The sequence below is a fragment of the Solanum dulcamara genome, chromosome 12, assembly GCF_947179165.1.
Source record: "Solanum dulcamara chromosome 12, daSolDulc1.2, whole genome shotgun sequence".
Taxonomy (NCBI): domain Eukaryota; kingdom Viridiplantae; phylum Streptophyta; class Magnoliopsida; order Solanales; family Solanaceae; genus Solanum; species Solanum dulcamara.
Genome location: NC_077248.1, coordinates 67,515,524 through 67,539,917, shown reverse-complemented (window position 1 = coordinate 67,539,917; position 24,394 = coordinate 67,515,524). Strand labels below are relative to the sequence as shown.

The 24,394-nt window shown below is 36.0% G+C and overlaps 1 protein-coding gene across 2 annotated transcripts in view; it reads right to left on the bottom strand.

Annotated features, from left to right (window-relative positions):
* The window catches only part of LOC129876184 (protein FORGETTER 1), a 38,750-nt gene extending 19,528 nt beyond the window's left edge, over positions 1-19,222 (bottom strand). The window contains exons 1-15 of one of the 2 annotated variants that reach the window (XR_008763331.1): positions 18,585-19,222; positions 15,541-15,606; positions 14,872-15,045; positions 14,667-14,797; positions 14,373-14,449; positions 13,580-13,761; positions 13,355-13,432; positions 8,136-8,268; positions 2,493-2,553; positions 2,337-2,418; positions 1,521-1,649; positions 1,265-1,408; positions 1,007-1,106; positions 805-930; positions 75-148 (exon numbers count right to left, since the gene is read on the bottom strand). Coding sequence is in view for 1 of the 2 variants with exons in the window: in XM_055951534.1 (XP_055807509.1) it covers positions 75-148; positions 805-930; positions 1,007-1,106; positions 1,265-1,408; positions 1,521-1,649; positions 2,337-2,418; positions 2,493-2,553; positions 8,136-8,268; positions 13,355-13,432; positions 13,580-13,761; positions 14,373-14,449; positions 14,667-14,797; positions 14,872-15,045; positions 15,541-15,606; positions 18,585-19,019 (1,992 nt within the window). In the remaining variant the exon portion in view is untranslated. The remainder of the gene's footprint in view (positions 1-74; positions 149-804; positions 931-1,006; positions 1,107-1,264; positions 1,409-1,520; positions 1,650-2,336; positions 2,419-2,492; positions 2,554-8,135; positions 8,269-13,354; positions 13,433-13,579; positions 13,762-14,372; positions 14,450-14,666; positions 14,798-14,871; positions 15,046-15,540; positions 15,607-18,584) is intronic. The other variant, XM_055951534.1, reaches the window with a different exon arrangement.
* Positions 19,223-24,394: the final 5,172 nt, after the last annotated feature.

Genomic DNA, 24,394 nt, shown 5'->3' with positions numbered 1-24,394 from the left:
GCAGTAGGAAGATCAATACAAAAGAACCAAACTCACCAAGAGAAATAGAAGCGTCAAGATTCAGAGACTAGTACCTCCTCCGAATTACAAATATCACAGATCTGAAATTCATCGTCATCGGACTCGGTAGATTCATATTCGGAATCAGCTGTACTTATTTTAAAAAAAAATCAGCAGCGAGAAAAATGCCAAGAGCAAACTCTATGAAGCATCATGTATTTTACTCTGCAAATTATAACAATGCTAAGAGAATTCGGGATAACTTCAATAGATAATCCAATTTCAAAACCTTAACTGTTAAAGAGGGAAGAAATAATTATGTCTATGGAACCTTCACTAGTAGTGAATCCTGTGATTACAAAATTGTTGTGTAGAGTTCAATCTATTTCTAGCAAAAATATATCATCTACAACCAGAGGGCTTCAAAAAGATCCAGAGGTCTTGACATTTTGAAGATGAACGCAGAGCTTATATCATATTACACATAGCTGCATGCATACATACTATAAGAAATTAAATGCATGTATAATAACCACCACCACCACCCTAGTATCAATACTGAATCTGAAAAGTTTTAGCATATATATAAATATAGAACCATCAATTTTGGACATGGAAGGAAGTTATTTCCCAAAATTTCCTTAATTGCAAGAAATTCATTGGAAATTAATTAACAGCTGAACTGCAAAACGTGATACATAGCAAATTACTGCCAGCTGACCTCAAATACCAAATTACTCAACTGGAAGAGAAAGGCATAATTGACACAGCGGAAAAAACAGAATTTAAGGATAAGAGATTTACTATCCGATTCTTCATCACTCCTCTGATCACCCGTTTGCCATTTAGCAACTTTTCTCACTCTCCCTCTAAATGATACACCAGGTGTTGCAGAGTGTCTCTTTCGCTGAAGCTCTTTGACACTTTCATCTATGCATGAATTAGAAAGTTAGCAAACGGGATGCCATAGGAGGAAGATACACAAAGCCATTATAGATGCACATACCAGGAATTGGTTCAGGTTCTTCAGGCAATGGATAATTCTCTTCTACAAATTTAAGTAACAACTCACGAGGTCCAGAAACAAAATCATCAAGTTCAAGACCCTATCAAGATATCAAGAAACACAAGAAGATAGGTTAAGGAACACAAATTTCATATATGACTCAGCTTATTTCCAAACCTGAATAAAAGAAGTATTTCAGAAAATGTAGATACATGTAAATACAGAGAAAAGAAACATGATGCAAGACATGTGACTTACATATTTTGAAACAGCTTCCTCAGTTCTTGCTTCTCCAGTGCTTTGAAGGCCTACGACCACACATTTACCTTCAGTCAATGCTTCCTTTGCAATTCTAACTACTGCAGGCACCTTAGCGGAGATACACATGTGTCTAAAGAAGCGCTACATTTTAGAACAGAAAAAAAGGAGGTAACTGAGATGTATATCTGTTATAACATAAAGACATTTTTTGCAAAAAGTAGCTTTTGAGCCACAAAACATGGAGATCTTAAACCTGATGATTAGCCCAGTAAAGTCTCCAGAGCTGATTAGATGAGGGCTTATCATCAGTGAGAAATGCACCAGCTGACAGCAATTCCACTCTAAGCTCTGCCCAGAATTCAGCAGCCTTTTTATACATGTCCTGAAACATAATATAATGAAAGTCAAATGGACAAAATGCCCAAACAGAAAAATAAGAATATTTGGTTATCAAACATAAAGAAAGATTTTCATTATGGTCAGGGGTATGCACCAACAAAGCAGCACATACTTCCTTAAAATATTCGAAAAATCAAGCATACTGAAGCTTAAAGTAAAAAATTACTATCACAATTCACGAAGAAAGAGGCAGAATATATTGGCAATTTCAATTCTTCATATCTCTTCGCCCATGGATAAGCTAAAGAAGTAAAAATGCACTTTCCCGATTTGAAGCATAAAATAGACAAATGAAGTATCAAAACACCAACTGCATATTTGAAAAAATTGTCTGCACGGTAAAGACCAAATACATTGTTACTTTTGTTCTCTTTCAAGGGTCCATAAAATTATGGACCCCACAGGAAATTATCGTATTAAGAAATACAAAGCAGTAAATGACATCAGAATCAAGCCAGACCGAATAAAGACTCACATGCTCCCATTAGAGGAATACAAAGCTCTAATGCAAGGCATCTAAGCACCTAGGTCTGACACTATTCAGCCGCTGCAATTTATGAAGACGGATACAATTCTCACACCTTATAGCACTAGTGTGATTTCATTCTGGACCAATGTGAGCAAGAAATCACATCTTCTCAATCATCATCCAATAAAAAACACATCATACCTGCATCTTGGCCTCTAAAGGTACTTCAACAACTTCAAACTCTGCACCTTTGTAGCTAAGCGTACGACACACATACATACCCCTAAGACATCAAGAGGTTAATAGTATAGAGATAGAGTGACTTGATAACTTAGACATAGATAGCCCAGAAAAAACCTTGCTTTCATGTCCATGGCAACAAGTTCAAGTGCCCCCACACTACCCTTCTCCATAGCACCTGTAATATCCAAAGAGAAAAAGGGGTAAAAAAAAATCAGCTTCAGAATGTTTTAGACATCTACATTTTAAACCACCACATATTAAAATAGGACTTGAGAAAAAAAATCATAAAAGGCAGTCTTAGGCCTCATTTGATTTTTTAATCAGGAAAACCAATGGTCTAAAGTCTCATTTGTATTGCACCTAATCAACGTCTTAATTTTAATCATCCAGATCTTATTAAGAGCCTATTTGGATGAGCTTATAGCTTTTGGCTTACAAGCTGAAAGCCATAAGTTAGGAATTCTAATTTATGGCTTTTGGCTTTAAAACAATTTGATTAAAAACACTTTTTTATTTTAACCAAACAATTGCTTCTGGGAATCAACATTCACAATTGAAGATGGCTAACACTAGGGAAATCTGGGGTGTTCAAGAGGTCGAACCTCTTCTTATTCATCACCAAGAATCTCTACTTGATAAGGAGATGAAGGCTACAGTGTGGGTTCAGCAAAATTTACTCAAACTACACAAGATGTTTGGAGTAGATTTTCAGTGTCATGACGAGGAAGCACTTGAGCTTCCCAAGCAGATTGATGCATGTAGGGAAACAAGAAGAATGGAGCAAACAATGGATATTTAAAGAACCAGGTTTAAAGGAAGACAAGAGTTAAAGAATCTATCACCTTTGATGTTAAATTCAAAAGTAAGGGGAAAAGATCTTAGGGGAAGAGGAGTCTACAGTATGTCCAATGAAGCTCAAATTGATATCGTGGAATGTTAGGGGGTTAAATGACTTGGGAATAGGAGAATTGTGCAGAGTTTAGTTCAAGATTGGAAGGCAGACATAGTTTGCCTCCAAGAAACAAAATTAGAGGGGAATTAGCAGGATACCATCAAGAACCTTTGGGCAGGGATATGGATCATAAGTGCATGTCTTGAAGCTAGAGGAAACAGAGGTGGAATTCTTTTACTTTGGGACTATGGAAAGGGGAGATCTTACAGGTTGGAGCTTACATATTATCTTGTAATTTCAAGGCCTAGTTAAGTGATTTTGAATGTCATATCACTGGTGTTTATGCTCCTAATAGGAAATTGGAAAGAAGATTGGTATGGGGGGAATTAGATGATGTCAGAGGTCTCATGGAGGGACCTTGGGCTATATGTGGTGACTTTAATGTGTGTAGATTCCCCTATGAAAAAAGGGACTGTGTTAGGAGAACTTGAGATATGGAGGAATTTTCAGACTGTATAGAGGATAGGGAGCTCATTGATTTTACAGTTAGATGGTGGTACTTACACTTGGTTTAAAGGAGGCAATCATACCACTGCCTCGAGAATAGACAGGATATTGGTTTCCACAGAATGGAATAACCAGTTCAGTAACATGAAGCAATCTACTTTACAGAGAGTGATTTCAGATCATGTTCCAATTGCTCTCCTGTGGACATTGGTAACAATCTAAGTCGTATTTTAAGATTGAAAATTGGTGGTTAAACTCAGGAGGTTTTGTTGATAGAGTTCGTAACTTGTGGAGTGATTTTGCCTTTTCTGGGAAACCAGATTACATTCTAGCCTGTAAACTCAAAGATCTCAAAGGAAAGCTAAAAGAATAGAGAAGGGCAATCTGAAGCTTCAAAAGAATAAATTACTTAGCCAGATGGCTGAACTAGATTCTAGTTTGGATAATAGAGCATTGACAGAGGAGGAAAGTGCTAAGAAGCCAATTTGTTCATAGAATATGAAGGGTGTCTAAAGAACGAAGAAGTGGCCTAAAGACATAGATCAAGGGCTTTATGGCTCAAGGAGGGGGACAGAAACACCAACTTTTCCCACTAGACTGCTAATGCTCACCAGAGATATAATCACATTGACCTAATTGTAGTACATGAAGAGGCTACAGTTCAGCCTAATAGAATCAAAGAGACGCATAAACTGAATAACAACAACAACAACAACAAACCCAGTATAATCCCATAATGTGGGGTCTGGGGAGGGTAGAGTGTACGCAGACCTAACCCCCACCTTGAAAGGTAGGGCGGCTGTTTCCGAGACGCATAAACTGAATAATGGAGAAAATATTAGCAACCATCCAACTACCACAAATGTTGAAAAAGAGGCATTACAAGCTAATTTTGAAGAGCATGGTTTATCCACCTCATTGATCAGTCTCTACAGCATGGTTTGGACATTTCTGAACTATTATCCAACCATTTGGAATGATCCGGATGGAAGTTGATCACTCGGTATTCATCTCATGGCAAACATACCTTCCTTGTTGTTTATATAGATATACTGTTATTACAAGTGATGATCATGAAGGTATTTGCCAACTTAAGCAAACATTTTTCAAGTCAATTCCTGACTACGGATTTGGACATGCTAAAATATTTTCTATGCATTGAGTTGGCATAGTCTGTTAGTGACATTGTCATTTTACAGAGAAAATATGTCTTAGATATTTTGGAAGACACTAGTATATTGAATGCAAATATGTGGACACTCCCATGGAACCAAATACTAAACTTGTTTCAGGACAAAGAGACATTTAAAGAATCCAAGTAAATACAGACACTTGTTGGCAAACTCAACTTATTTACGATCACACAACCAGACATCTCATTTGTTGTTAGTGTGGTTGGTGATTTTGTTTGAACTCTTCAAAAATGTTGTGGCTACTTTGCGAGTATCCGTCACGCAGATGGTGGCATTTTTGAAGCAGAAAAGGACCAAATATACCTCTGTACTATCAGAAATAGTTTAAATATACCTTTCGTTATACTTTCAGTCCAAATATACCCCTCCTGTTATACTTTCGCTCCAAATATACCATTCCCATTATACTCAGGCAAAAATTTGTACTTACCTTTGACAGAAGGACACATGGAAAGCTTAGAATCAAATGATCCTTCCCCATTTTTAAATACCCAATTATTTTAGAAATCCACTCATTTAACATGACCCGGCCTATTTTCTTTTCATCTTCTACTTTCTCTTTTCAATTCCCAAAGCTTCAAAGCTTGTTCTCATGGTGAATTTTAAATTTCTTTTCAAATTTTTCAAAACGCAACAACTTCTAAACCCACCAAACCCTTCCCATATCCTTTGCCACCCTCGCCGACGAACATAGAATTATCAAACTTGTCCATTGTTGTTGCTTTAGCTACAACTACTTGAATATCCCAGAGGCTAAGTGTAACTGGTCTAGGAAGTAAAGTGGCCAGTTCAGGGAAGTTGAGAATAGTTGAATTACCTTTTATGCTTGACGTTGCCACATCATGAGCTCTAACTGCCATTTCTTGATTTGGAAGTCTAGAGCCAAATTTGTGATTTCTTACGCGGCTTGCAAATTTTTGACACCGATTTCCCCCAATTCCTCATTCGAACTCCTCGAAAAAATGGATGATTGTTGCTGTCTCGATTTCTCTTTATCTCCATATTGGTAATTTCCGAGTCTTTATTTTATGTTATTGCTGAATTAACCTTTACATGTATGTATATTTACAATAGGAATCAAAGTGGTAAGGAAATTAAGAGGAAGAAGCAAGAAAGTTGAGGAGTTGAATGAAGATCAGTGGAATGCAGAAGCTGAGAGAGCAAAAGAATGCATCCAAGAATAAAACTTTTCTTATCTTTTTAAAAGTATGAAAAAAAATGAAATTCACCATGAAATAGCAAGTTTTAAAACTTTGGGTATTGCAAGGAGAAGAAGATGAAAGAAAAAAATGGTTCGGGTCCGATTAACGGGTAGGTTTCTACAAAATTGGGTATTTAAAATTGGGGTGGGTCATTTGATTATAAGCTTGACCCGTGTCCCTCCGTCAAAATTAAGGACAAATTTGTGCCGAAGTATAAAAGCGATTTATTTGGACGAAAAGTATAACAGAAAAGGTATATTTGCACCGAAAGTATAACAAGGGATATAGTTAAACTATTTTTGATAGTACATGGGTGTATTTGATCCTTTTCTGTTTTTGAAGAGTACAAGCAACTTAGGTGGTTAACCAATTTCTCCGATCACCTTGTGATAGTCATTGGAATGCAGTAATTCACATCCTAAGATATGTCAACGGCTCTTTGTGGAAAGGTTTATTGTACGAAGACAAGAGAAATGTACACATAGGTGGGTACTCTGATGCAAAATTGGGCAGGATCTCCCTCTCGACGGTCCACTTCATGATATTGTATTCTAATCGGAGGAAATCTACTATCTTGGAAAATTAAAAAACGAGATGTTGTGGCTAGATCAAGCACAAGAGTTGAATATTGAGCTATGGTTTTGGCTACCTGTGAGCTTATTTGGCTAAGACATCTTCAAGAATTGAAGACTTACGGAGTTGAACCAATGAATTTAATTTGTGACAATCAAGCAGCAATACATATTGCTTCAAATCCAATGTTTTATTTTAGGATGAAGTACATAGCAATAGATTGTCATTTTATTAGGCAGAAAATTGAGGCTGGGCTGCATTGTAACGAGTTTTGACAACTAAAAGCACCAGCTTGCTTGTCTTCACAAAATTACTTTTGAGGATCCAGAATTGACTATATTTGTGGCACGCTAGGAGCGTATGATATGTATGCTTCAGCTTGAGTTAAGTGATAAATATGGCAAAAGAAAATATTATGTAAATAGAGAAAGCTTCCCAAATTCTAAGAGATTTTGTAGGAATGTAATTATTTCTTTTATTCTCTTTCCTTATATTGTACTCCTTGTAAAGGTTATTTAAACCCAATAGCTTGAGGGAATAATTAAGCAACTAATTCCCCAAATCCTCTTCTCTCTTCTTCTCTTATTTTAAACACGATTCAAATTTTAGTTATTTCTCTGGAACATCTCTTATACATATTTATATTTATAGTCTTTGTCTCATGCATTCAGGTGGAGGAAAAGCAAAATTAAAATTCCCCATGCATGCCTTGTCCAAAAAACAAAACGATGAGAAGCCAATAACTCCATTGTTTGAGTTGAAAAGGCGTGAGCTAATTCATATTAAAGTATGGACACAAGCCTAGCTGCCTAGTTAAACACTAGATTAATAGCTCTCTCAACAAGTAATTAAGATATACTTGTTCACCTCCTCCACAAAGAATTGCTGAACTAACCACAACATTTAGTTTCAACTATGATATTCCCACTAGCCACACAAGAAGACAAGTATTAACTTTTATTTTGAGAAAAATAAGCAGACAAGTATTAACTTTAGCATTTCTAGATGCAGATAAAGCAATCAATACTCTATCACTGCATAACACAACCACTCATATATTATCATCAAGTTCCTACCTTTTTCTCTTGCTTCTTGTGCCGCGATGAGTAAGATATAAGCATTTCGTACATTAGAATAAAATTACTTTTAGAAGTCACTGAAAGTAAGATGACTCACTAGTTATAACATCATGATCAGACTTTTTTAATAATAATAAGCATAGATAAAAATATGCTAAAAATACCAGCACCTCCTTAGTGCAGGTTAGCACCTCTTTAGTGCTTTTTTTTCTGTTCATTCTATAATGTATCTTGCTTACTGATCAATGTTATTTTTAAAATAAAAAGAACTATGCTAAGAAACAATTAGGTTTAGCAATCAGAAGGCTAACCTAAGAAGTCACGGAAATTAAGAAAAGAAGTTCCAGCTCCCCAAAGCCCAAGGCGAACCATGTAGGCCATATTGCGAGGTTCGGAAGCACCAGTTGCTGAACAATAAACAACACGAGCTTGAGGAAGACGAGCCTGTTATACAAAATGCAACTAGCTCATGAATCTAACTTACCAAGAAAACAAGAAAAGAAAAACTAATTTGATCGATCATAATAGTTGTTCATGTGCAGCAGATATCAGGACCAGCAGGTATAATGACCCAATAATGTATGGGTCAAAAAATAAACCCAACATAGCAACTGTATTCAATGATTATGCAAACATATTAGAAAGGACAAGCTTTTACTGTATATAAACATGCTAAATGGGATATTGCAGGTGTTAATGTTGATCAGACTAGGTTGTGTTCTCTAGCTTCTCATGGAGGTTATACCACTCAAAGGCTGGGATAACTTAAGGATTCCGTTAAGAGGAAATCTTAGATAAAGGTTTTACAATCCTATGGTAAAACGTACAACTAAGGGTATCAAGTTTAGGACAAAGCAGTTTTCATGCTAGGGTTAGCTAACCTTCTTTCCTTTTTACTTTGTGGGATTTCACCAGGTATGTTGTTGTATCCATCCATTCATTAAGTAATAAAACATCAAACTATATATGCCAACAGGGAAAAGCTGATCAAGATATACTATACATGTTAAAGGAATATATTCGGTCAGCCCATGAATGTTGGGGAAAAGATCTTTTAGACTTCTATTTGTTCTCCTTACCATACTTTGCTTTGATAATGCTACTCCAGTGGGATTGAGGTGTTTGAGAGTACTTCCACAACCATTTCAATTTAAGAGCCTTACTCTGAAGCTTCAGGTTTCTGATGCCCAATCCACCATGCGTTTTCCCCACAAGAACCTTGTCCCATTTGACTAGATGGATTACTTTCTTGTCCTTATTTCCTTGCCAAAGGAGATCCCTTCTAAGCTTGTCTACGATAAACATCATATATGTTGGGAGTGCATTCAGAACTGAATTTATGAGAGTGACTCTACCTCCTAGTGACAAATATTGTGATTTCCACCTAGTTAACTTCTTTTCACACTTATCAATCACTGTGTTCCAGATATTCTTGGACTTTGCTTTGGCACCTAAAGACCTCCCCAGATAAGTGGTAGGCAGTGCACCCACTTCTCCACCCAGAATCATAGTCAAACCCTCCATATTAGGTACTGCAGTGATTAGGTATAAGTGGCTCTTTTTCTAGTTTATATGTAAACCAGAAACGCCTTCAAATAGAACCAAAATAGTTCTCAGGATTCTGAGTTGATCCTCGTCAGCACCACAAAGAATTAAGGTGTCATCTGCATATTGAAGATTTATTATTATTCTATCATTATCATATAGTTGTTTCTTTTACTTTGGTTACCTTTACTACGTTTGTTGTCAATACTTTCTTTCCTCAGACATTTTCACCATAACTATTTTACTCTGTGTATTTCTCAAACGTGTTTTGGAAACACTTCAGTCGAGGATCTATTGAAAACAGCCTCTACACCACAGAGATAGGGGTAAGATCTGTGTACACCCCACCCTCCACAGACCCCATTTGTGGGATCACACTGGTATGTTGTTGCTATTAAGCATAGCCCTAGTTAGCCCACGACCTCATAAGGTTGGGCTGAGTTAGGTTGGGCTAGTCTGTTTTTATTGCTAATTGCAGGAGTGTTTCTGTCATTAGGATTTCTTTGCTCCTGAAATCTGTTTAACATATGGTCATTACTTGAGGCTCCTATATTAAATCTATTTTTGGCCCAAGATATCTAACTGGCCCATATCTGTTATAAAAGCTAAATCCTTCTCCCACGGCATTGGCATGTGGCACTAGAAAACACATTTGTCGCATTTGAATTAAAATTATGAAGAGGCGGACCACCTTTTTTCCTTTAACATTAGAGAACCATAGGATAACAACCTTGGGACCTGGGCGTCTTTTTCAACCAAAAAAAATGTGAGATAGCATACTAAACTTATCCCTCCTTTGTTATGTGAGCCATCGCCTCAAATCATCTACATCGCTAGCTTCCACTCTTCGAGCCAGCCTCCTATTTTTCAAATAATCAAATCTAGATCATAGATTCAACCCAAACTGGCAGGGCATTTTAACTGTCCTACCCTAACTTGGACCCTTGTCAGAATCATTCCATTAGTCCATCTATGGCCTCATTTATTTGCATTTAATGGAGGTCATAATCCGAATGGTTCATACTTCAGCCTATTAAGTGCATTTGTTTTTCTTTTTAAAACATCTAATAGGTTTGAATACATCTGAATGAATCGGATCTACAGCAGTCTTAATACCATTCAGACTCTAAAACACACGCGCTTTTATTGGAAAAGTAAAGCTACTTTCTTTTCCTGCAAAATGATCCCCCCCCCCATACCTTATCTTTCTCTCCAGCTATTGGCAACGTGCTCTTCCTTCAAGCACTCAACGCATCCTTCTCCAGAGAAAAATCCAATGTTTTTGAGCTTTTAGACATAGTTTTTGACTTTGTGATTTAAATTTCAGAGTTGATTTTTCATCAGTTTTCGGTAATAAATTCACGGTTATGTAGCAAAGATTTCTCTTCATTCAATTTACAGATTGAATTGTGGAAACATTAGTTTTGAACATAGAGACGAGGATTATGCTTTAATGATGACTACAGTACTATAGTCTAGCTTCTTTCCACAGATCTATTTTTTTGTTCTATCATCCCTTTTTCTTTGATCTTCATATATTTGTTATTTTTTAAATCTAAATTTAATGTTTTCCTCTAATTAATCAAAATAACCAATTTGTATTCTGAGAGAATGATTGAAGCCCCTATACATCTCAATCTGATTAGTGATAATAAGATAGTGGAACAAGTTTTTATTATTATTATTTGGTTGAGTATTTTTTATTGATGTATAATTTTAATTTGTAATTTAGATAGTTCCTAATATGAAAAATACTGAAGGGGAGCCTTGGAGTAACTGGTAAAGTTGTTGCCATGTGACCAGGAGGTCACGGGTTCAAGCCTTGGAAACAGCCACTGGCAGAAATGCCCTTGTGGCTAGGCCCTTCCCCAGACCCCGCGCATAGCGGGAGCTTTAGTGCACCGGGCTGCCCTTTTATTATGAAAAATACTATGTTTATTTATTACTTTAAATATTTTTAAAAAAATTATCACATAATGATTTTTTTTGCTTATATTAAGATTTTTCCAATATTTTATTAATATAATAATAAATACATTTAAATTTATATAAAGTAGTATATATACATATACATATATATACTAGTGGAGTAACACCTGTGCCCAAGTGTCAAGGGTAATTTCTAAAATTGATTTAGATGCTTTAATTTATTGTACATGTACAACTAACTTATAAATTAAAATTTCAAAAAGGAGAACACGATTGCACCTAAGTTATAGTTATGATTAAAAATGTATCACAAAACTATATGTAATATAAGAAATTAAGAATAATTAATATTCACTTTCATTTTTAGTATGTCTCGAAAAGGTTGCTTTTTATATTTAAAAATAATTAAATTTTAAACCTTCTACTTTTTATGTTTAAAGTCGCACAAATATCTAAGGCATGTATTGGACAATAAATTTAAGAAAAAAATCGTACACAGTCAAATACCATAACTATAAAATGAGACAAAAAGAATATTTCATTATAGAATTTAATTTATAAATCTTAAGGAGTCATTTGGTAGTTGGTTAGGAGGTAAGTTATTCATGTATAAAATTAATACGATATTTGGTTTGCAATTTAGAAATCTACATAACTAATACATGTATAAGTTATGAAGGAATCTATGTATTATTTTATGCAAGATACAAGATGGAATAAGTAATACATGAATAACTAAAACCTACATAACTAATACATGTATAAAATAACACATAAATTCTCTCATAACTAATCTTGAGGCCTGGAACCATATGAGTACCTGCCTCAAATATGACAGTTGGGAACCATGTGTAACACAGGATAGCAATATGTCATCTACAAAAGAAGATACAACCCTGTAATAGTGTGGGAAATTCTTGAATATGTCATCTACTAAAGTGTGACAGTTGGGAACCATGAGGGAAATTCTTTGTTGGTTTGATATTTTGTGTGTGATACCAAACACTGTAAAAAAATTCAGCTGGAATTGTGGGGATAGGAGGAAAAGGCACGGGGCATGGACTTGTTGCTCCACTTGCACTCATGTGGATTATTTGGAGAGTTCTCAGCCGCAAGGTTGCCGGCATGCCCCAATGAGAAGGTACTCTCAAATCGAATATCTCGTGGCACCACATCTTTAGACAAAGGGCAGAAATAGAAGAGCTTTTGAAGTGATAGATATGAGTTTTGTTTAGTTGAGGAGTAGCCTCATATCCCTTATTTACTTTTGGTGCACCCATGAAGTTCCTTGTTGTATAGATGATTGGGTGTCTTTCGTAGAAAATCATTTTTTTATGTAGGCTTTCTACTCTTTGGTATACTTCTTGTATATGGACACTTTTGTTCTAGCCCAAACTTCGATGAAGATTTTATTTACCTGATCAAAGGAGAATGGGGAAGAAGAAAGAGGAAATACAGACAGCAGACGTAATCTAGAACTCCAAAAGGTTGGGTTTGTATGAGGATAAATACTATTTCAGTATATGCTCGTTTGGCCATGAATATTAACAAATATTGAACCTTACTATATGAACTTCAAGTGAAATATAGAAAAAACAGTTTGAAAGTATATTTCAAGTCAAAATACTAGCGCTTCTAATCACAAGTTATCAACTTTCACAAACTTTTTTTGATGAGACGTACACCTCCAACTGCAAGTAAAACAACTGGATCCAGAAACTGTTGATGCCGAGGATGGCTTTCCACCAGCTGTTCTTTTGTTTTCTTGGGTTTGGGGTGGGGATTAAGACATAATGCAGGGAAGAGATCTTAACTTGCTTTTGAGAGTGCAAATCTTCAGCTTAACTTCTTTCCACTGTATTATATGCATTCACTTGCCTAACTTATAACTTATAAGGCTCGCTCTTTTCAAATATAAATAACACATGTTTCTTGTTTTTATTTAACTAACTTATAAGACGCCTATTATTATTTTTTGACAACATGAGATTCATGACTCAATTTGGGTGGAAACCACATCATACCGAAATTCAATGACTCAATTTGAAAAACAAACCTGGATTTCAAGTACAGCTTCACCAGTTCGTGTTGGCTGTCCCCCAGCTTCAGGGACCAAATTTTTTGCCTTGTGACACTACAAATAAACAATAAAAGTATAGCTAAGTGCAACAAATTGGATGTCTCATTCTTTCAAGAATTTGCACAACTGATAAGAATCCATTACAAGGATACAATTCTTGGTGCAAACTATACCGAACTTGGTCCAAAAGGAAAATTATACCTCATCAAATATGACGAGACCATCAAATTCTGGCCCACACCACTGTACAAGCTGCTGCAAACGGGACCGACCTTTCTCTGAAGATGCTATCAGACTGCTGTATGTTGAAAAAACAACTCCCTCCCTGACGCCAACAGACTTCGAGTCAAGCTTAGAATAAGGTAGCTTGTTCAAAGCATGCACTACAAGAGAAAGTTATAAATTTCCAGTTACAAAATAGATTCAGTCATTAACCATTTGGAATCGTAAATGACAAAAGGAAAAATTGCATAAAAACCCATACATTATTTCACCATATCATACATTACAGTTGATAACTCATAAAAATCTTAAGTAGCATTCCACCAACAAAACCAATTCATTGTATGCGACAGGTACAAGCCCACCTCAGAAAACAGTAGAATGTGGTACATATACATCATGAATTGACCCAAAATTAAAGATAGCCCAAGAACAAATATAGAAAGATATTCATCACTGTCCCAAACTACAAAGTCAACATCTTATCGGTATTTCCTTTTCTTCGATTCAAATAGAGTAGTTAACGCCTCATTGCAGCAGCCTCTATCCAGGCTCCCAGAGTTATCAGTTGATCTCTCCAGTTCCCAGAAACAAGAACATTGAAAGCACAAAGGTGCTTGCAGTTTATACCCCTTAAACTTCAAAAGCTTGAGGAATAGGTAAGCATCAACGAACACAAAAGCACATACTAACATATACAAACAGAGAAAGGAATAGGTAGATCACATGCAGCATTTAACGTGAGACAATATTGAAGACTCTCACTAACTACCTTCTACACAGATAGCGCCCACATCATCCATGTCTCGTCTTGCATCAAATTTCAAATCCGAACCAACAGAGATCCACCTGGGGAAAAGCATTATGAGTAAACAATTAAATTAATTTTAGAAACTAAAATGTGTTTGATCATAAACGAAGAAAAACAGATCCTTTAGGAGCACAGCCATCATTTTAGCAACAAGGAGACAACCATGAAATGGATGTTAGAATAGGTTCAGATTCAATAATGCACTTATTTTAAGTGGTAAGTACAATAATGCACTTCTTTTATTTGAGAACTTACAATGCTTTCCTTCTATCATGGTGCCAATTCTCCCATATTAGTCCAGCAATTGTCCGTCCTTTCCCCACGCCAGCACCATCACCTACAAAAAATCCTGCTCTAGTACCATTTGGAAGGAACTGAAGGTGTCTCTGTTACAGGAAAACAGTAACCATAAGGTAAGAGCCTACTAACAGAGTCGAGTAACATGAGGTAGAATAGCAACCTGACAAGCGTAAACCAATGTCTCAATTTGCAGGCAGGACAATGCTTTTGAGCTTTCCAAGTCCTCTTTGATTGTAAGATCGTAGGTGGGTTCAGGTGGTTGTACTGCAGATAAGGAAGATGTCTCCACTATAGGATCAGGATGCGGAGGTCCAATAGATAGCTTGGGAGGCCGCTGTGTTGAATCAGGAGAATAAAACAATTATGAAGAGGATCAACCATCAACTTGAAACATACTAACATGAAAATCTCAAAAGGTTATAATCAATGATGATATTATGTGCTACCACATATAGGGAGAGGAGGAGATTCTTGGAGCTTTTTTGGGGGGGTTGGGGGGGAGGGGGGTTGGGGGGGGTTAGGGGATTCTTGGAGTTGGCATCCACGAAACGTTGTCACAAGTTTCTCCAATGATAAGCTTACAATCACCTTACAAGCAAAGAAATTTGAACAGTTAATAAATTCATTGTAACAAAAGTAACATACCCATCTCTCTTTACTCCAATCTCCCATTCTCTACAGCCATTATCACAGATCTTTCATGTTTTCCCGTTCTCTCTTCTCCAACATTACAGAATTTTACATAATAAAAATAATTGAAGGGCAAACACATATTTCTCCCACAATTACACTACTAGGAGTAAAAGCTGAGATTGCAAAGAAAACATACGTAGTCCATAAAAGTTTCTCCAACCATGCCACCCTCGTCTTCTTCACGTTCTACTTCAATGGCCACCTGAAGCATCACGATGCAAGGTAGAGAACTGAAAAATATGAAACAAAGTTTCCTATACGAGATAAATAAGGTCAATTGGTGTATACACATCATCTGATCAGAAGAGAGTGGCAGAAATATTTGAACCAGAAGAGTTTGCAATAATTGTGCCTGATCCATCAAAAATTGTTCCATAATTCCTAATTGTTGAGCACAACCTTTCTCATTAGACCACTATTCTGGTGATATGGAAAATGCTACTTAGATTTTTACTTTTCTACTATATATAAATGAGGAAGGGGAGGATGAACACTGCATTGCACAATTGTACCAAAAGTAACAAATATTTTACAAAGGGGATGTACGAACATTGCACTGGGAAAATGTACCCAAAGTATTGTAAATTGTACACTTGAATTATACACTTGAACCTAACTCTTTTTTTATCACACTTGGACATATGTCTTTGGTACTGAATATCTTTTCTCCTCTTATACACACTTCATTCTCCTCTTTTGAGTGACATGCGTTTACCTTTTTATTTCCCATTTCCTTCTGCTTCTTTTTTCCTTCTTCAGTGGATGGTTCTTTGTATAGTAGAATTTATATGGTGCCTTCTTCTATTTCTACTCTCTCACTTACATCTTTATTTTTTGCTGTCACTAATTCTTATACTATTTGATTTTTTAAGCAGAGGATACAAAATTCCTCAACAAGAAGTTGTTGCAATTGTTAACACTAAATTAGTTTGTGCTTATTGATCGATTTTGCTGAAGATCAATAGTGTTATGGTGAGGGTCAACTGTTTCCAGTACACGATACACCTGATCTTTATTGGTCATGTTGTTTTCCTCTTTGACACAGTGTTGTCTGTTATTATTTATTTTCAGCGTTCGATTCATATTTTTGTCAACTCTCTATGAGTTTTTTCAGTTTCTCCATGCATCCCCCTCTTCCCAAAAGGTTAATTTTTTCTTTTGTTTCCGTTTGGGTGTCTCTAAAGAAATTCTTAGATGTTAACACTAAATTAATTTTATGTGTAATTTTTGCTTTTCTTTCTTATGAGTTAATGTTGAATTGATCCAATGTGCTAGAGATAATTTGTGGGCATTGGTAAACCAGATAGATGTTGGATACGGAAATCGAGTTTTTGCTTCTGACTGGGTATCATCAACATCAGGCTACCAGGATCTATACAGGATTGGGTGTCTTTTGTAAAGAACCTATACTTTTTGGTATACTTCTTGAATACGGACAATTTTGGCCTTTTAGTTTATGAAATAAAATTGTTTACCTGATCATCAGAAAAAGCAAAAAATTTTGCATCACAGGGTACATATAGAGATTCCCATAAAATATACACTGTTAGAATCTAGATTAGAGGAAACAATAACTATCACTAAACCTACAAAGGACAATATTGATAACTGATCATTTGACAACACAATTCTGAAAGGGGGAAAAGTTAAAAAAATCTGAAAGGATTTTTATGTCAGAGGAAAGACTCCATGTCGACACAACAGGGCTGTGGGTGTGGGATCCACACCGGATTTGGTCAACTTACCTCGGGTGCCTTGAATACATCTATGACCGAAGCGAGAAGTATAGATTGGTTGGGTATGTGGTTTGATTTTTGGGTTAATGTATATATATGAGTCATATAAAATATGAGAATGTTTTGCTATTGCACAAGAGATCTTATGAATAAAATACTGGGTGTTTATACGGAATTAAATTTTATTAGTTTTAGTTCAATAGCTTTAGCTAATTAAGATAGATACTTTATATATCATAATATACATTTATCGGCACATCCCAACACCCCTATTGAAATGGTTGTGGAGATTTGCTTCTGAATTCTGATGAGCAATCCCTATGGCAAAAAACCATCAAGACAAGATATGGAATGGAGGATTTCTGGACTAGCAAGACAGTAATACATCCTTATGGAACTGGTGTATGGAGATCTATTAGGAACTTGTGGCCCAAACTCATTAGTAACTCCAAAATCAAGGTAGGTAATGGAGGGAAGACCTTATTTGGGAGGATATCTGGGCTGCAACCATACTTTGAAGTCTATGTTCCCTGACTTGTACAATTTGAACCTGCAGATAATGGCTACAGTCAAGGAGTTGAGGGATAACCTGGGGTGGAATTTCAGGTTTAGGAGACTTCTAAATGACTGGGAGGTTGATAGGTTGACAGAATCATATAACATTCTTGAACAGTTCCAAGACTTTACTACAAGAGAAGAAGGCTTAGTCTGGACAAAAGAGGTTGGGTAGAATTTCATCAACCTAAGGGGTATCTGGTGGTCTATGCCAAGGAACACAAGGGAAGTCTTAGCATGAAGGGGAGAGTCTCTGTGGGAACTTTGCTCTTTTTCTTTCAATTCAACTGAGAGTGTTACTAGGAACATTATTGGGGCAGCTGAAAAAGTTGTGGGGGAGAGGAAAATTCCCAAATGGGCAGAAGATCACTCTACTCTCCAATGAATGTTCCATATTCAAAGTAATGCTTTATTGAACACCATCAAATCCCTTGTCACTAGTCTAGGAGATGCCACGATCTCCCACTTGACTAAATGATACTTCCTCACCTCCCATGTTCATTCCATCGGAGGGTCCTTGCATTCTTTCCAATTTTTACACCACCCTTACAGGGATGAACATCAAAGATATGTAATAGATTGGTATGTTAGAGAAGTTGTTGAGCCACTATCTTCACTAAGGGGATTCAAAATAAAGAAAGTAAACACACAAAGAAGCCAAAGGAATTCAACATCTACTATATAGGCAGAAATCCAATAGGTACTAGTCTCATCGTGGCAGAAAAGGAACCACGAACACTGCTATGAAAGTTGAAAACCATTTACAACAACAACCCAGTGTAATCCCACAAGTGGGGAAGTTGACAACCATTGCGTTCAAATTTTGGTTATGTTTCTTAAGAATAGAATAAAATGGGGTTGGGAAGGAGGATGAGTTTTGACTGAAAACCTCATTGACTTCTTCCTGAGGCAGAGGTGGCGGCGCAGGGGGGCGGAAAGCAGCAGGATGAGATGAGTGAGGAAGAAATTGCCTAATCTTAGATATATCAACGGCAAGGTCGATCCCACATTGAGGGCAGGAAAAGCGGGAGAGGCCGTGAGGGACGTTGAGTATGGCCTTGCAGTGAGCGCAGGGTAACTGGATCTTGGTAGGATCAATGCCATGAGCCAGTGTACTGCTGCGCTGTTGTTGAGGCATGAGTTCGGGAGGCAGCATCTGCGGCAATTGACAGGTAGGGCATACAAACTCTGTCAGTCCCGAAGCGACTGTCAAAATCATCTTGCAACCAGCACATCGAACTTGGCAACCTCCCGCACTATCAGAACTACTCGCCGGCGGTGGTGGTAGAGATGGAAGAGTAACTGAAGGACTCGGCTGTCCCATATTATTATTATTATTAACAAACTTGAAATCACTGAAATGGTACACTAGTGGTAACAGTAATTGACGATAACAAAATAGAAATTCCGTCAACTAACAGCCGGCGGGCGGAGGAGGCCGGCGATGTCCGGTGAGGTTTGGCTTGCCCTTAATTCATGCTCCCGCTTCCGGCGAGTGGGATGAGTTTATATTTGAGTTGTTTGGTCCATAAAAGAACGGAAAAGGGCTAAAGTTACCACTAATGTATTCAGAATGACACATAACTGTCCTCTCTTAATTTTTTTGTCTAAAAATATCCTTAAACCTTTTTTTTCGTTGGTTTTGGGAACAAAAACATCAAATATGGTAAAATTTGAGAATTAATAATCATGGAATTTTGTTTTATAAAATAGAGCAATATAAAATAAGAAACATAATATAGACAAAGTATATAGAGATCAAAAAAAGAGCTTTCTTCTATCTTTAGCGTGTATTTATAATATGACTTCGTTTCTCAATTTATAGAATTATGTAGAGGTAGATAAAGAGAATGTCATAAACATGACAATAAGGAGAAAGGCTATGAAGAATGTTGGAGACATGGCATTAAGATTAGAGATAATGAAAGAGGTGGAATATAATTGTGAATAGTAATGGGGAGATGAAGAGACTACATTTAATGGACATCCCCATCAAATAAAATATTCATAACGGGAGCATTTTTAAACTTGTCACATGTATAAATTAATATTAAAATCGAAACCCACCTAATCCCACTAGCCTAACTCATTGATTCGGTTTTTAAGAGCTTGAACTCGCGATTTTATCTCCTTCTCTCTTTTCTTTTACAACAACGAAAACCCACAATAGATATTCTTTGGGTGCGCACAGAGTAATACCCCCCGCTTCTATGCAATAGCTCACAAAACATATAAGAGATGTAATCAGCACGAAAAGCAAGTCTGATGTAAGCCCGACCCATAAGGCAAATCCCTTGTTGGCAAGGGTTTTCGAACTTGAGACCTCCAACATGAAAGTCTCAAGTCCAAACCAATGGGTCACCCCAATGGTATCTCCTTATCCCTTATCTGATTGCTAGGATTTTGCAATTCCTAAATAACTTTTAAAATATAATTTACAATTGTAATTATACAAGCTAATAAACATAAAACGATATTAGAATTGTGTAATTCCCACCAATAACTCTTGGTAATTATGATACTAAAGTTTTAAAAAAAATCATTTTATCAATCCAGACTTCACATAAAAATAATAATTTCGGACCCTGCGCATAGCGGGAGCTTTAGTGCACCGGACTGCCTAATCCAGACTTCACATAAAAATAATAATTTAAATAGTAATCCCAAAATCGATATTGTGTGAGTTAAATAATCAAACTATAAAAGAAAAGGAGAAAATAACAACAATTAGGAATAAAAGAGACATAGAGCCCGTTTGGATGGGCTTATAAGTTGGTTTGACCAACTTATAAGCCTTTTTTAGCTTATTGTGATGTTTGTCTAATACTAACTTTAAGCCATAAAGTTCTTAAAGTCATCCAAAAATGAAAAATTAGGATTTCTAACTTTTTTTTCTAAGTGTTTAAAGTTATTTTCTTTGACCATGAAAATTACTTTTATATCCCTTATATTTTAACTAAATTCCCAAACTACCCTTTTTATTCTTTTAACCCTAAAATTCAAACACTTATTTTTCTCAATTTTTCGGCATAAACACTTTTATCCAAACACTCAACTGCTTATTTATAAAAATAACTTTCAGCACTTCAAAGTTCCAAAAACACTTCATACATAAACGTTACTTTTTTAAGCTTATCCAAACGGGCTCATACGGGTAAGTATATCATTTCTATTTTATTTTATTTTTAGAAATCAACATGAATTGAGTGATGAAAAGACAAATAATATAGAAGTAAGACATTAAAAAGAATTATATTTATATTTTGGTTCTCTAACAAAAAAACAAAAATAAAATCTAGGTAAAGTGTTATTTTATGGTTGATATCTAAGAGAATTTGGTCAACTCTTTTTCAAGTTGGAAATTAAACTAAAACAATATAAAAATGATCTTTTATCATGATCAAAAAAGAATAGTAAAGGAAGTTGATCTAATGATAGAACTTCATGAATGAGCTATAGGGAACAGGTTAATCGGTCAGATGGGTTGAATTGTTAAATAAAACTGGCGGGTTTTAATTTTAATGTTGCTTTATATACGTGGCAAATTTTAATAAATTCATGTAGCTATTGTAAAATAATCTAACAACTTAAATGATGACGGTAAATCTAGTTGATAACTCAACAATAATAAAATATTCAATGTAATATAATAAGTGAAGTTTGCAGAGGATAAAATAGAAAGATTAATTATGAATAGCCCTCGACTCAAAAGAAAAGTTATTCAGAGTAGAATTGCAAAAAAACAAAAAAGAATAATAAAATATCTGAATACAAAAAAAAATGAATCAACAAACAACATAATGTTATAAAACTGAGCTTAACTTAATAATTTAAGAGGAAGGAAATAAGAGCAAGTTAGAAGAGAATTGAGAAGGGATGTCTCTGCGCCCTTACATTGTCAATTCATGGCAATATATATAGAAAAATTAGTGATAGAAAATGATTAGTGGGCTGCCCACTTTTAGTGGGCCCCACTTTAATATATTATGTAGTGGACATTCCACTTAACATGTGGACACTCCACTTAACACTCCCCATTGGATGTCCACGTGTAATGTGTTTACATAAAAACACTTTACAAGAAATAATATACTAAGTTATTCTGATGTTGTGCCTCGTTAAAACCTTACTAGGAAAAAACCCAGTGGGAAAAACCTAATGAAGGAAAAAGAGTACACAGATCTGGTAATACGCCTTGATTGCTGCCTCATTAAAAACCTTACCAAGAAAACCCAGTGGGACAAAACCTTGGTTAAGGAAAAAAGAGTGCAGCGCGTATTTTACTCCCCCTGATGAAAACTTCATTTGATATTTTGGAGACGGCGCATTCCAACTTTATATCTTAATTTCTCAAAAGTTGATGTTGGTAATGCCTTTGTGAATAAATCTGCAAGATTATCACTTGAACGAACTTGTTGTACATCAATTTCACCATTCTTCTGAAGATCGTGTGTGAAAAATAATTTTGGTGAAATATGTTTCGTTCTGTCTCCTTTTATGAAGCCACCTTTCAATTGAGCTATGCATGCGGTATTATCTTCGAATATAACTGTGGGTACTTTAACATCATTTTCCAGACCACATCTTTCTTTGATGAACTGTATCATCGATCTCAACCACACACATTCTCTACTTGCTTCATGAATTGCTATTATTTCAGCATGATTTGAAGAAGTAGCAACTATAGACTGCTTTGTAGATCGCCATGATATAGCAGTTTCTCCGTGTGTAAACAGATAGCCTGTCTGAGATCGAGCTTTATGTGGGTATGATAAATAACCTGCATCTGCATAACCAATAAGGTCTGCGTAACCTTTGTTAGTATAAAACAAACTCATATCAATAGTACCCTTCAGGTATCGCAAAATATGTTTGATACCGTTCCAATGCCTTCGCGTTGGGGATGAACTATACCTTGCTAGCAAATTAACAGAAAATGTTATGTCAGGTCTAGTTGCGTTAGCAAGATACATAAGTGCACCAATAGCACTGAGATATGGTACTTCAGGACCAAGAATTTCTTCATCTTCTCCTAGAGGTCGAAATCGATCTTTTTCCACTTCAAGTGATCGAACAATCATTGGAGTACTTAATGGATGTGCTTTGTCCATGTAAAATCTTTTTAAGATTTTCTCAGTGTAGGCAGATTGATGGACAAAAACTTCGTCTGCTAAATATTCAATTTGCAGACCTAGACAAAGTTTTGTCTTTCCAAGGTCTTTCATTTCAAATTCTTTCTTTAGATATTCAATTGCCTTTTGGACCTCTTCAGGGGTTCCAATGAGATTTATGTCATCAACATAAACGGCGAGTATAACAAACTCTGATTCCATTTTCTTAATAAAAATACATGGACAAATGACATCATTTATATAGCCTTCATTTATCAAGTACTCACTAAGGCGATTATACCACATGCGCCCTGATTGTTTTAGACCATATAATGATCTTTGGAGTTTTATTGAGTATACTTCCCGAGACTTTTTGCATGTTTCAGGCAATTTTAATCCTTCTGAGATTTTCATGTAAATTTCATTATCAAGTGAACCATAAAGGTAAGCTGCAACCACATCCATTAGGTGTATTTCAAGATTTTTATGTACAGCTAAACTGATGAGATATCGAAATGTTATTCCATCCATAACCGGTGAATATGTTTCTTCATAGTTGACTCCGGGTCTTTGAGAGAATCCTTGTGCAACAAGGCGTGCCTTATATCTTACAATTTCATTTATCTCATTTCGTTTTCTAACAAAAACCATTTATAGCCAACTGGTTTTACACCTTCAGGGGTTTGGACTACAGGTCCAAAAACCTCACGTTTAGCAAGTGAGTCTAATTCTGATTGAATTGCCTTTTGCCATTCTGGCCAATCACATCTACGTCGACATTCTTCGACAGATTTAGGCTCAAGATTTTCACTATCTTGCATGAGGTTAAGTGCAACATTATATGCAAAAACATTATCAACCGTGATTTTAGATCGATCTAAATTTATCTCATCATCGAAAGAATTTATTGAAAGTTCTTCATTTACTTGAGTCTCGGGTTCACTGATTTCTTCAGGAATATCAAGATTACTCAAATCTTGACCTTCTTCAGGAGGTTCTTTTGTAGTATCATCTTTATTATTTCTCACGCTTCTCTTTCTAGGATTTTTATCCTTTGAACCCAACGGTCTACCACGCTTCTGGCGTGTTTGGGATTCAGAAGCTATGATACTTGTAGATCGTCCTTTTGGGACATCAATCCGGATAGGTACATTCACTGCAGGGATATGTGACTTAGTTATCCGTTTTAAATCAGTAAATGCATCTGGCATTTGATTTGCTATTTTCTGCAAGTGGATGATCTTCTGGACCTCCTGTTCAAATGTGCGGGTACGTGGATCAAAATGTGATAGTGATGAAACTTTTCACGCAATTTCTTTTTCTTTTTCGGGTTCCTTTTTCTCCCCCCTAATGGCGGGAAAATTATTTCATCAAACCGACAATCTGCAAATCGAGCAGTGAATAAATCTCCAGTCAAAGGTTCAAGGTATCGAATTATGGAGGGTGAGTCAAACCCAACATATATGCCCAACCTTCGTTAAGGGCCCATTTTTGTACGTTGTGGTGGTGCTACAGGCACGTATACCGCACAACCAAAAATTTTTAAATGGGCTATATTTGGTTCATGACCAAATACTAATTGTGACGG